Source organism: Rattus norvegicus, chromosome 6 (genome assembly GCF_021556685.1).
Source record: "Rattus norvegicus strain SHRSP/BbbUtx chromosome 6, alternate assembly SHRSP_T2T, whole genome shotgun sequence".
In the NCBI taxonomy this organism is placed as follows: Eukaryota; Metazoa; Chordata; class Mammalia; order Rodentia; family Muridae; genus Rattus; species Rattus norvegicus.
Genome location: NC_141539.1, coordinates 128,846,763 through 128,858,711, shown reverse-complemented (window position 1 = coordinate 128,858,711; position 11,949 = coordinate 128,846,763). Strand labels below are relative to the sequence as shown.

General features: G+C 44.5%; 1 protein-coding gene across 1 annotated transcript; it reads left to right on the top strand.

Annotated features, from left to right (window-relative positions):
- The first annotated feature begins 314 nt into the window (after nucleotides 1–314).
- Nucleotides 315–10,535, top strand: Serpina6 (serpin family A member 6). Its single transcript, NM_001009663.1, is given in 5 exon segments — nucleotides 315–367; nucleotides 2,852–3,458; nucleotides 5,379–5,649; nucleotides 8,458–8,602; nucleotides 10,151–10,535. Coding segments are annotated over 4 exon segments (1,191 nt in total). The 5' UTR covers nucleotides 315–367; nucleotides 2,852–2,869; the 3' UTR covers nucleotides 10,337–10,535.
- Nucleotides 10,536–11,949: the final 1,414 nt, after the last annotated feature.

Here is an 11,949-nt window from a genome sequence, read left to right as displayed (position 1 = left end):
ATGGTGCTTCTTAACGACACCAATGAGTCCCCTGCCAGGTGGCACAGGGCAACCACAAATACTGACGCAACTCCAGCCACACTTTGATATTAAAAATAAAACTAGGGGACAGGATGCAGTGTCAAGTTAATTTGCAGAATTGCATGTTTACCCTCACTTTTTATAAAGCCTCCCATTGGTTGATGCTCAGGGGGTGGGGACCACCAAATGGTGAAGGCCACTGCCCCTCTCCTCTAACCATTAACCAGCAAGATACCAGCAAACAAGATTTAGTAGGAGTCTCCCCGAAGCCTTACTGTACGTGTGCTAGGATTCCTGGGCAGCAAAGCACAACCAGAAGGAACAGCCGGAGCCCACAGCAGCAGACGTGAGTCACCCCTGAGAGCAAGCACTCTGTGCCTCTTGCTCCTGCCATGATCCCCACCTCGACATCTGCTGCACTCCAGAACACAGCCATGCCTGTGGCTTGCTTGAGATTTTAATAGATGAGCATGATGGGCAGCTAGTTATGGCATGAGGCAACCATGTGGAAGACTTCTCAGATCCCACAGTCAGTGGTTCAGCCACTGGGGTTTGAGTTCCCCTGGACTCCTTACCTTGCAGGAGGCTGTCACCTGTTGCCTGATGGAGCGGCCTTAGCATCCAGGAATGGGAGGAAATCTCAGACCTCAGATGGATTAGTGCCAGGTAGCACTATTGGGTGGGGTCGTAGTGCACAGCTGGTATACACAGGGACACTCTAAAGAGTGCCCACACACCCTCTGCCATAACTCCTCATTTGGTAACTTATAGTGGGGGTGATGCAGCTGGAAGGAGAAGGACCTGCTTCACTCTGCATCATAACAAAAGCTATGATGCCTAAATCCCTTCCTGGTCCCAGACACAGAGGAGTGGCAAGGAAGATATTACTAGAAACACATGACCCTTAGCCTTTTGTGTTGGCTGGCCTTAAAGAGTCACCTTGCTGGCCAAGTGGTTTTCATAGAGAAAGTAAGAGGTGTGGCTCTGAGGACAGCCAGTCCTACACGGAAGCTCTGCTTCACCCAGCTCTACAATGAGGTCTAGGATGACTCCCAAATGAGTCTGTGTAAGTCATACACTGATGATGGCCACTCCAGGCATTCATAACAGTCTTGTGCAGCAGGGGGATTTAATCTCCATCCTGCAGATCTGACAGAGGGAGAGTGAGGCACACAGTTGCACCCAGAAACAGCAGGAAGAGAAAGAAGGTCCAGTCTACTGTTGACTGGGGTCCTTCCCCAAAGGGGATTCATAGACAGGTATGACCCAGTGCTGAAACCAAGATGTCCCTGTATAGAACACAAGAATGGGGACAGAGAGAAGGGGTGGAGAACGGCTTCCTGGAAGCAATGACCAAGCACCTGAGTCTCAAAGACCAAGAGGGAATGAGCCAGGGAAGAGAAGGAAGGGATGGGCCTAGAGTAGAGCCACAGGAAGCAGAGTCAGAAGAGGGCCATCTTTACCTCCAGGTTTCAGGCCAGGCCAGAGATCAGCAAACACTAGGGGATTGTAGTGATCTGCCCTGCCTTGCCTGCCCTGTCCTGCCCTAACCTCTGACCTGGTTTGCAACAGAGTAAGAATGGGGGAGGGGGCTGTGACACTCAGCAGTGCTGCAGCCAGATGGCGAGCAGTCCAACATAAGAGTAAAGGAATGGGTCATGAGGACCTCTAGCCCCCATCAGTTAGGGTGAGTCCCATAGGGGTACTGGGGGACTCCTGTAAACTCAGCTTCTGCACAGTGTCCTGCCCTGACCTCTCCTCAGTCACAGATGCTATCTTTCTGGATTGGGTAACCCTCAAAACACTGATGTCTAATTTTGATCCATGGCTCATCTTGTCTGAAAACTTCACCAAGGGATGTGTGTTCCGACCAAGTCCACTAGCCCTTGCCTCTTCTTTGGGTCTGACTCTCCTACATCCTACATCCTTCTCATCTTGACGTGCTCTGTAAAAAATAAAAAAGATACTTCATGTAGAGGCTGCTTCGTGTAGCCAGTGGGTGCACAGGAGTAGGGCCATCTACTGAAGCCTGGCTAGTCTCTCAGGAGTGGCATTACTAAAGAGAACTGATTCTCCCTATCCCAGATGCCACCAACGCAGAGCCTGGTTTGCTCATAGATGAGCATGACTCTCAAGCCTACCTTGTCAGAGAAGCTTCTTTTTTGCCGTATACAGTGGTTAACACAGAGGCCATCAAGTCAACATCAAAGGCTTTTAAAACCCACATAGAATGTTAAAGGGTGGGTTTGCACAGTAAACATTCCAATGGCCCCTAGCTTGCTGACTTGTCTGCACCCTGCCCTTTGGTGGCTTCCTTTATCACTCCATCAGCTTCCAGTTGATGTCCAGTGACTTTTCACTCTGACCTGGAGTCCAAAGGAAACCCATTTTGCAGAATTTAGTAATGTGCAAACTATGTGTGGTTTGGCAAGCGCTCTGTTTTGAAGGAAAACTTGGTCAGACATAGATCCTCTATCCTTGATTAACCTTCTTTTTTTTCCCTTGAATGTTGAATATGTGATTTGTGTAGGTACCTTAACCTGTGAGAGTTTCTGACTGCCTAGAGATGAATTAATGAAGTTTATTTTGTGGGTTTAAAAAAAAAACTTGCATGAGAATATAGGCAAAATGCTTGGGGGGTGTTAGGCATTTAGCAACCACACTGAGTCAAACACATCTTCAAATGAGGATCCTGAAGCCCAGAGCTCTGGGTTGCCTGGGTCACAGCCAATGTGAAGGAAGGATAGGGACAAAGTGGGCCTTTCACAGCGCCTTGTGCCCCTGACTGTATGACTGTCATAGCATCTAACAAGCACTGTTGATTTGGCAGGGCCTGGTCAACTGAACAATGTCACTCGCCCTGTATACCTGCCTCCTCTGGCTCTGCACCAGTGGCCTCTGGACTGCCCAAGCCAGCACTAATGAGAGTTCAAATTCTCACCGAGGCCTGGCTCCCACCAATGTTGACTTTGCCTTCAACTTGTACCAACGCCTAGTGGCCCTAAATCCAGACAAGAACACCTTAATCTCCCCAGTGAGCATCTCCATGGCTCTGGCCATGGTATCCCTTGGCTCTGCCCAGACTCAGTCTCTCCAGAGTCTAGGCTTCAACCTCACAGAGACCTCTGAAGCTGAGATCCACCAGAGTTTCCAGTACCTCAATTACCTTCTCAAGCAGTCCGATACTGGCTTAGAGATGAACATGGGCAATGCCATGTTCCTCCTCCAGAAGCTGAAGCTGAAGGACTCGTTCTTAGCAGACGTCAAACAATACTATGAGTCAGAGGCCTTGGCCATCGATTTTGAGGACTGGACTAAAGCCAGCCAACAGATCAACCAGCATGTCAAGGATAAGACACAGGGGAAAATTGAGCATGTGTTCTCAGACCTGGATAGTCCAGCCTCCTTCATCCTGGTCAACTACATCTTCCTCAGAGGTACTGCTCTCCCCTGCTTATCATGCTAAGTTCCCTCTACTGCAGATTTCTCTAGAATCCCCAAAGCCATCCCACTCAAAATGGCCTAGAGCTCTCAGCCATCTCTGACCAGGTCCTACCCCCTAACAAATGCCAGTCTCTACCAGGTTGGAACTAGGATCTCCACAGGACTGTTCTTGAACACTTCTTAAAAGCACTGCTAAAATTATAGATTCTAGAACTCATGATAGACCTCCTGGAATGAAACCTCTACAGGACAACCAAGAAGGTGTCATCACTGTGTGCCCCTCCACCAATCTAATGTTGCTTTGGAGACACCTCATCCCCGAGAATCAAATATGTAAGTCTTGTATAGTACAGATTCTCAGGGGAAGGTGATGATGCTTCCTCCTTCCCAGGGACATTAGGCAACCTTGGGGGAACAGTTTTTTTTGTCACAACGAGGGGTGAGATAGGATGAGCTATTTGTGTCCAATAAGTAGAGACCAAAAAGGCTGCTGAACATGGCCACTCACAATACTAACCATAATGTACACAAACACAGGTACACATACGCACATATGCACGCACAAGCAAACATACAGAGACCACACGCAAATACACAAACAGATACACACAGCCCCCACACCCCCATGGTGCCATGATCCCTAAATATTCAGACTATCAAGGTTGAAAGCCTTGGTCTAAAATCTTCTACTTTTTCTGTCTTCTCAGAGTTGTGCCTCAGCTCTTTTCTTCCTCTAAGTTCTCAAGACATAGCAAACACACACACACACACACCCCACACACACACACATACACACACAACACTGATATACAATCACATACACACACAATACTGATATACAAACACATACAGACCATACATATACACACATACAAATACACAAACACATACATACCTCTCTCTCTCTCTCTCTCTCTCTCTCTCTCTCTCTCTCTCTCTCTCTCTCTCTCCAATATCAAATTCCTCCCCTGTCCTTGCGCATCTTGCCTCCACCAGAGCCCACAAGAGCCTCCCAATACAGTGCTATGACAAGTTATGGCAGAAAAATAGCTGTATGCATTTGTTAGCTGACAACCATGGAAATCAGGAAAATGGAATGGGTCACTCTGTGAGGAACTAGCTCCTGACAGAAGAAGCTGAGGGGGAAGTGCTGCCATCAGACAAGTTTTGACTCCTTCTAAGAAGCAGCATTCTTTCTGACAGAACTGACCAGTACTACCACAAGCAAACAGGCTGGATGGTGACCCCACCAGCTGAGGGTAACAGGGGACTGAGAGCCTGATGGCATTCTGTATCCCAACTCTATGCTCAGGAAGCCTCACTGTCTGCTCTCTTTCCAAGCGGCAGAGGCATGAGCCTCCTCCAGGAATGGGCCACACTGTCAAGGTGGCTCATTTCTCCCCAAACCAGCTCCTCTCTCTTCCCACCAGAGACCCTGAGTTCACAGCTTGAGTTCTAGGACCACTAGAATTTTCAGCACTGAGGCCTACTTCTGACCCAGAGGCTCAGGCAAGCATCTAGCTTAAGTGGGACATATCCTAAATCCGAGAGACCCAAAGCTGTTTTTTCTCTTCCCTCGCCCCTGGTCCCTAACCTCCTGGGTTTGGTAACCAGTCTCAAGCAGAGCTAATCCTCAGCCATCCAAGAGGCAGGGGAAAGAACAGCCCAGCTTCCTGCTGCTGCTCCACTTGGTTGCTTGTAGAACAGGCATTAAGCCCCTGGAGAATAATCAAAACTCTGGAAATCTGGAGCTATTCTTGGCACACTGCAGGTGGCTGCATAGCTGGTTCCTACAGAAACAGTTGATGAGCTGTTGCCCCAGAAGAGGGTATCCAAGGATTATTTTTAATTTCACAGTCCACAAACCTAATCATTGATATCCACCTCATTTCTTCTCTCTCACATCTTTCCAGGCATATGGGAACTTCCCTTCAGCCCAGAAAATACTAGAGAGGAGGACTTCTATGTGAATGAGACAAGCACCGTGAAGGTGCCCATGATGGTCCAGTCAGGCAGCATTGGTTACTTTCGTGACTCAGTCTTCCCCTGCCAGCTGATACAGATGGACTATGTGGGAAATGGAACTGCCTTCTTCATTCTTCCAGACCAGGGCCAGATGGACACTGTCATCGCTGCACTTAGTCGGGACACAATTGATAGGTGGGGCAAGCTTATGACCCCAAGGTAAGCCCTGCAGCCAGCTTATGTGTTTCTGTGTGTGTTTCTGGGAAATGAGGCAGGTAGAGTTTTCTTCTCTTCAATATACACCCACACACGCACACTCGGGTCTTACTTTTCCCATAGGCTGTGAGGTTCTCTAGCCCAGAAGTTATACTTATGATTCCTCTATCCAGAGGTAACTTGGGACATGCCACAAATCCAGTCGTACTTTCTTGTGAATTTTATAGCCATACCCATCTTGAATATTGTATTTTTATATCAATTCCTTATAGAGGGAGCTCACCAAACACTAATCTCCCATTTTTTTTTATTTTCTTGGCTGGCTTTACTATAAAAGTAAGCCTCAGTGTAGATCTTTGGAGCTTCTGTAAAATACAATGCAATTGGCATTTGCATCCTGGGCAATGAACCATAGTGGAAAAACTCATGGAGAAACAAATGTTTAGGTGCCCAGTGCGAGCATGATGCTCTAGCTGCATTTCTTTCTTAAGAAAATGTCTTGTAAATGAGTTTATACTTTTATGTCTGGACCCTGTGGTGTGTATGATCTTACCTCAAGGTATGGCTCCTATTTCATTTTTAAAATTCAGTACTCAAAATTAAACCAAGGGTCTCTCTTTTCTAGACTTACTACTGCACTTTATCTCCAATAACCCCCTTTTAAAGGCAAAGTTTACCCAGACCGGCTATCAACTCATTCTGTGCCTCAAGCAGGCTCTGACACATCAAACTCCTGCTCTGGGGTCTGGAGTTGCTAAGATTACAAGATTGTGACATAAAGTCCAGGTTCATTTCTTTGTAATTATACAAATATCTTTAACAATCATACCCTTCCCTCCTTGTTCACAACTTTTAACATGCTCTTTTTCTGACCAGATTGTATATATTTTTTAGATCTTTCCACTCTGTTCTTTTGTTCCTGATCTCACTGTAAATCTGCACCCCCTGACACCTGTGCCCAAAAAAAAGGGCATCCAGCAGAACCCATGACCTGACTGCAGAGTTACCTTGAAATGTCCAGTGCTATGTGATTTTGTTCATCATCTTTAAATGCATGCAAGTCTCAAGGCATGAACAAAGAGTGGATTGCCAGAATGTAACATGAACATCCTTTTGTCCTGTTCCCCACTCCGCTCTTGTTCCCACTTGAAACTCAAACAGGAGCACTCTTTACTCTCTATATAGATATGATTCATTCTGATCTTCTGAGATCCTACTCTAATCACATGTTAAGCTCCTTTCTATAGACTTGTAGAGTTTCTGTAGCCCATATCTCCAAACATTTCCAAATTCCTCAAGCCAGTTCTCAAGGCTTCTAAACACATTTTCAAGTATTCACAGAAATCACCCCATTCCTGATACCAATTTTTTGTGTTGGTTTTTTTCTATCAATACTAGAGAGAAACATTAAAAAAGATGGAAAGATGTGTTTTTGTCTTCTGTTTCAGAGGCTTCAGTCCATAATAACTTGGCTGTTGTTTTTGGGCCCATCTGTGGTGAAGCAGAGCACTGGCTCCCTTTTGCCCCTTTTGTTCAGTCAAGACACCCAACCCTCACTTAAGATTAGTCATCCATCTATAATTAAACCTCTCTGGAAACACCATCACAGATGCACCCAAAAGTGTGTCTCCTAGGAGATTCTAAAATCCACAATGAAGAATAATCATTACAAGTTCATCTCTTGACAACTTAATACTCAAAACACCATTTTTAAACTATTAAATCCTATTACTGGCCCCCATAAGTGCATAACTATCCCATAATGCAAAATGAATTTAATACTTCTTTAAAAATTCAATAGGTTTAATATTATTGACACTGCTCAAAAGTCAAAAGTTTCTTTGAGACTTGATGCAGTTGATACAATGATCTTGACTGTAAGTCCTTGTAAAATTAAGAAACCAGTTTACATACTTCTAATAAACAACATTACGGAGTAAAATTTCCAATGACAAAAGTCTGGATTGGGAGAGGAGAGATAGAACAAAGCAAGACTGAAATTCAGAAAGACAAAAACAATATCCTGCAATTTTATGTCTGGCATCTAGATCTCTTGGTGGCATGACCTAGGCCCCGACAGCTTTGGGTAGCCCCATTTTCTCACGTTTTCTGTCTAAAGATGATGAAGTCTCTCTCGGGATGATTCCACTCTGTGCCTAAAGTTTCCTTGGCAGTTATCCCAAGGTCATATCATTTTCAACATTCTGGGATCTACATTGTTTGGTCTCAGAGACTTTCTGGAAACTTAGTGCCAGCCTCTATGACCCTTCGATTTTGCATCTCTCATGCTACCAAATTCTACAATGTGGATGATGTCAAGTTCTGCTGTCTGGTTGAAATGCTACCCCTTGAACCACAGACATGTGCCTTTGTGTCTGATACTTAAAAGATACTTTCCTAGGCAGTTATTTTCTTACAGGTATCTTGAAAACTCTATTACTTCAGGTGCTATCTTTTCAAATGATAATTTAGAGCTCTTGATGAGTGAGTGGAAATTTGCACTCAAGGCTCTTTTCTATTATCCCAGTGAAGAGTTCCTGGTTTCTCATTAATAACATTAATCTTTTTAACAAAAATATGGTCACTTTATCTAAACCCATCCTATCCCCAAGTTTAACCAGGATAAGCTATTTTCATTGCCAAACTATCTATTCTCCACACCTTTCTGTTCTGATTTTCTGATATTCCTCCCTGTAAATCTGAATAAATTCAGCAAGTAATAACAATGCCACAATTTAAATAATGTTTTCTTGAAAGGAATCATCCAGGGAATACCTTTCCCTCTAACTTCTTTTACTTCACCCTGAACAGGCAGGTGAACCTATACATCCCGAAATTCTCCATGTCTGATACCTATGACCTTAAAGACGTGCTGGAAGACCTGAACATTAAGGACTTGCTCACCAACCAATCAGATTTCTCAGGCAACACCAAAGATGTTCCCTTGACATTAACGGTAAGTGTCTTGGGAGCCTTTCTCCAAAATCTACACTAAAAATCTTAATAGCAAGCAATACAGCCTATTTATTAAAGATCCCATAGGTCCCAAATGACAAACCCCAGGTTCAAGCCCCTTCAAGCACAGTTCAGTAAACAGGGGCTCAGCAAGAAAATAACCACACAGAAAGCTAATGACTAGTGAGGGTCATAGACATCTTGGCTACCATGGGATGGGTGGCTACCCATCCCATGAAGCCTCACAGAGGATGAACAATGGAAAACAAAGTTGTCATGATGGAAGTGAGAGCAGCCCCTGGCAAAAAGAAGTAGAAGACAGGGTGGAGGTCTCATTGACATCACACCAGGCCTTCTACTCAATTTCATGTTTCAGTTTTCAGCTTGATGTTCTGAATTCATAACTTTGTTCAGGACATTTTGATTGAATATCTACTATGTACCTGTGCTAGGATCTGGATCTGTTTCCGTTACTCAGATGTGGTCACTGTCCTCCAAACACAAGGGTTCAGGGTGCATGAAAACATTACTTAATGATCTATGAGTTCAATTAATGTGTTGTGTGAATGGGAAAGTCCTTGAGAAGACTCAGCCACACAAAAGTCTCCTTTTTATCATTAATTTATTTAAAAAAAAGACAAGAAGGGGTACTTTTCAGTATAACTGCATAGTAGTGTTGAAGAATTGACTTTTCTAAGCCCTAAAGGACATTGATTAGTGATGGGAGCTTTAAGTTCATATTCAAGGGTAATACACATTGTCCCAGTACTCAGAGGGATCCTTAACTTAGGGTGAAGAGCTCAAAGTGCTCACAGAGTTAGCAGAAAAACAATCATTGGCAGCAGCAAGAACAGTGGAATGCTTGACCTTCGACCTGTCAACTCAAAAATCTCAAGTCCTTAAGAGCTACTGCAGAGATGCATTCCAATCATGGCTCAGCTTCTGCCTGGCTGCAGGAGCCCATCCCAGAGAGATTCTGAGCCCCTCAGACTTGCTGTGAAATGAAGTTGATGAGAGAGTTTCCCCACAGGGGGTACAAAGAATACATTGACTGTCATCCATTGTTTAGTTATCAGGGTAGGATCTGTCCCAGGATTTCTAAACCAGCTGTTGACCATTTGGCTGTCTTCGGACTTCTATAGAATGCTAATCATTAAAATGAACACCCCAACAACCAGGGCTTTACATTTCTGCTTCAATCTAGGCTTTCCTAAGCCAAGTAGGCACAAGCACATCAGACAAGATCCACTCTGCTGTTTGCATAGCAGATTAGACAGAGTGCCATCTCTTAAAGCCCTGGGTCTGGTAAGAAGAGCCCAAGACTTGCTCTGACCTCATGTGGTGGGTGTCACCTGCCATTCCAGCGGAGAGAAAGTTGGGTGCAGTCTGAGGTCAGAGCTGCTGTTTTGCTACAGAGCACACACATGATGTTTTGAGCACTTTGGCTATTTCACCTTCCATGGAACACACAGTGCCCCTGTGATGGGATGTGAGCAGCTCCTGCCTCCTACCAGGGATTTACTTCCTGCCTTTGGTGTGTTTCTCACAGATGGTCCACAAGGCCATGCTACAACTGGATGAAGGGAATGTGTTGCCTAATTCTACCAACGGGGCTCCCCTACACCTGCGCTCTGAACCACTTGACATCAAGTTCAACAAGCCCTTCATCCTCCTGCTCTTTGACAAGTTCACATGGAGCAGCCTGATGATGAGCCAAGTGGTCAATCCAGCCTAAGAACGTGTCCTGAGAAGCCTTGGTGCCATCTGACTTTGAGGGATGGAAGCCTTTCCCCAGTCTTCTCAGGGTCTCCCCAACCCAATCTACTTTTAGATAACTAGCAATGAGTAGCCCTTGTTGCCACTCTCAAGACAAAGTCACTTGAGAAGGGAGCACTGAGAAAGAGGTAACAGTTATTAAAGGATGTTTTTGCAAACTCTGGTGTCCCCTTTCTTGATTTAAATATAGGCAGTGCCTTATCACTGTCTTCACATGGGGGAAGAGCAGAAAACTCTCTAGGGTGTCTAGGGTCTTTCACTTCTCTAGGGTCTAGGGCACTAATCCTATTCATGAAGGTTCCACCCATTTGACCTAATGTGACTCCCTGATAGGTTTCAAATGCTAGCTATCAAAATGAATCAGTAAGACATTAAGTTCATAACATATAGTCCTACCACAAGAGAGGTGAGTCCAGCCAACAAAGCCACCTCTCATTCTGATAGGAACCACACATGGGCATGGGCATCTTCGATCTCAGTCACAGGTCCATTGTGTAGTACGTGGCTTCAGAGGGGGACTGGACTGAGACAGAGCCCAGCCAGGTCACAGAGTGCTCATAAGATGAAACCAGAATAGTGTGGTTGTCTTTAGAAAGTTTGGGGAAGAGGGGCTGGCAACTTTTAGACGCACAGTGGAAGGGTCATGGTGGCACGGACCGAGTTGACAGAGAAGAAAGCAACAGATGTGTGGTATCAATTCTAATACTTGATGGTTCTCTTACTAGAAAAATCAACACACACACACACACACACACACACACACACACACACACACAGATGCAAACTCCCAAGACTTGGGCCAGCCATGCTGAGGCAGTTCCCCTGCCTCTACCCAGAGTGCCTCATGTTACCCTGAGCAGAAAACGGTTTCTGCCCCACCATGGTTACAGTTTTCTTTTGTTTTTATTTTTGTTTTTGTTTCTCTTCATTTTTTGCAAGCCAAAGAATAACCAAACTAAGTTCATAATCCCAACCATTCTTAAACATGTGTGGGTTGCATGTGTGATATTGTTTCAGAATATGCATTTTTTATAAGTGAAAATTGAGCACGAATCAAGAGTGTCATTTGAAATCAATAGGGGAAATATTTTATTAAGCCATATATTGTTTGGGAACCAGTAGAGACCGAAGGAAGGGTGTGATTCTTCTCATCCTTGAAACAATTCCAGGTGAATCAAAGATTTGAGCACCAAAGTTGAAATCATTAAATCATGAAGTATACAGTTTTAAAACAAACCTCAAAAGGATGAAGTATACTTAAAACTGGAATTTCTGAAGAGAGGGTTGCTGCATTGAACTTCATAAATGAAGCTAACTGGGTTTAAAAGACAAATGAGGGAGGGATAAAAACATAAGAGTTAATTTCTCTACCTTGTCGCTTAATATTTTAAAATGCCAGGAGGAGGTTGTGTTTGGTTGGGGACAATGGTGGCTGATTGAATATTTTTTTGTATATATCTTCCTGGGATACTATAAAACCAATACTGTAATGATAAAACTCCCTGTCATTCAGGCTTCCACATAGCAATATCATCTGAAATTGGAGCCACAAGAGAGGGTGGATGCAGGAGA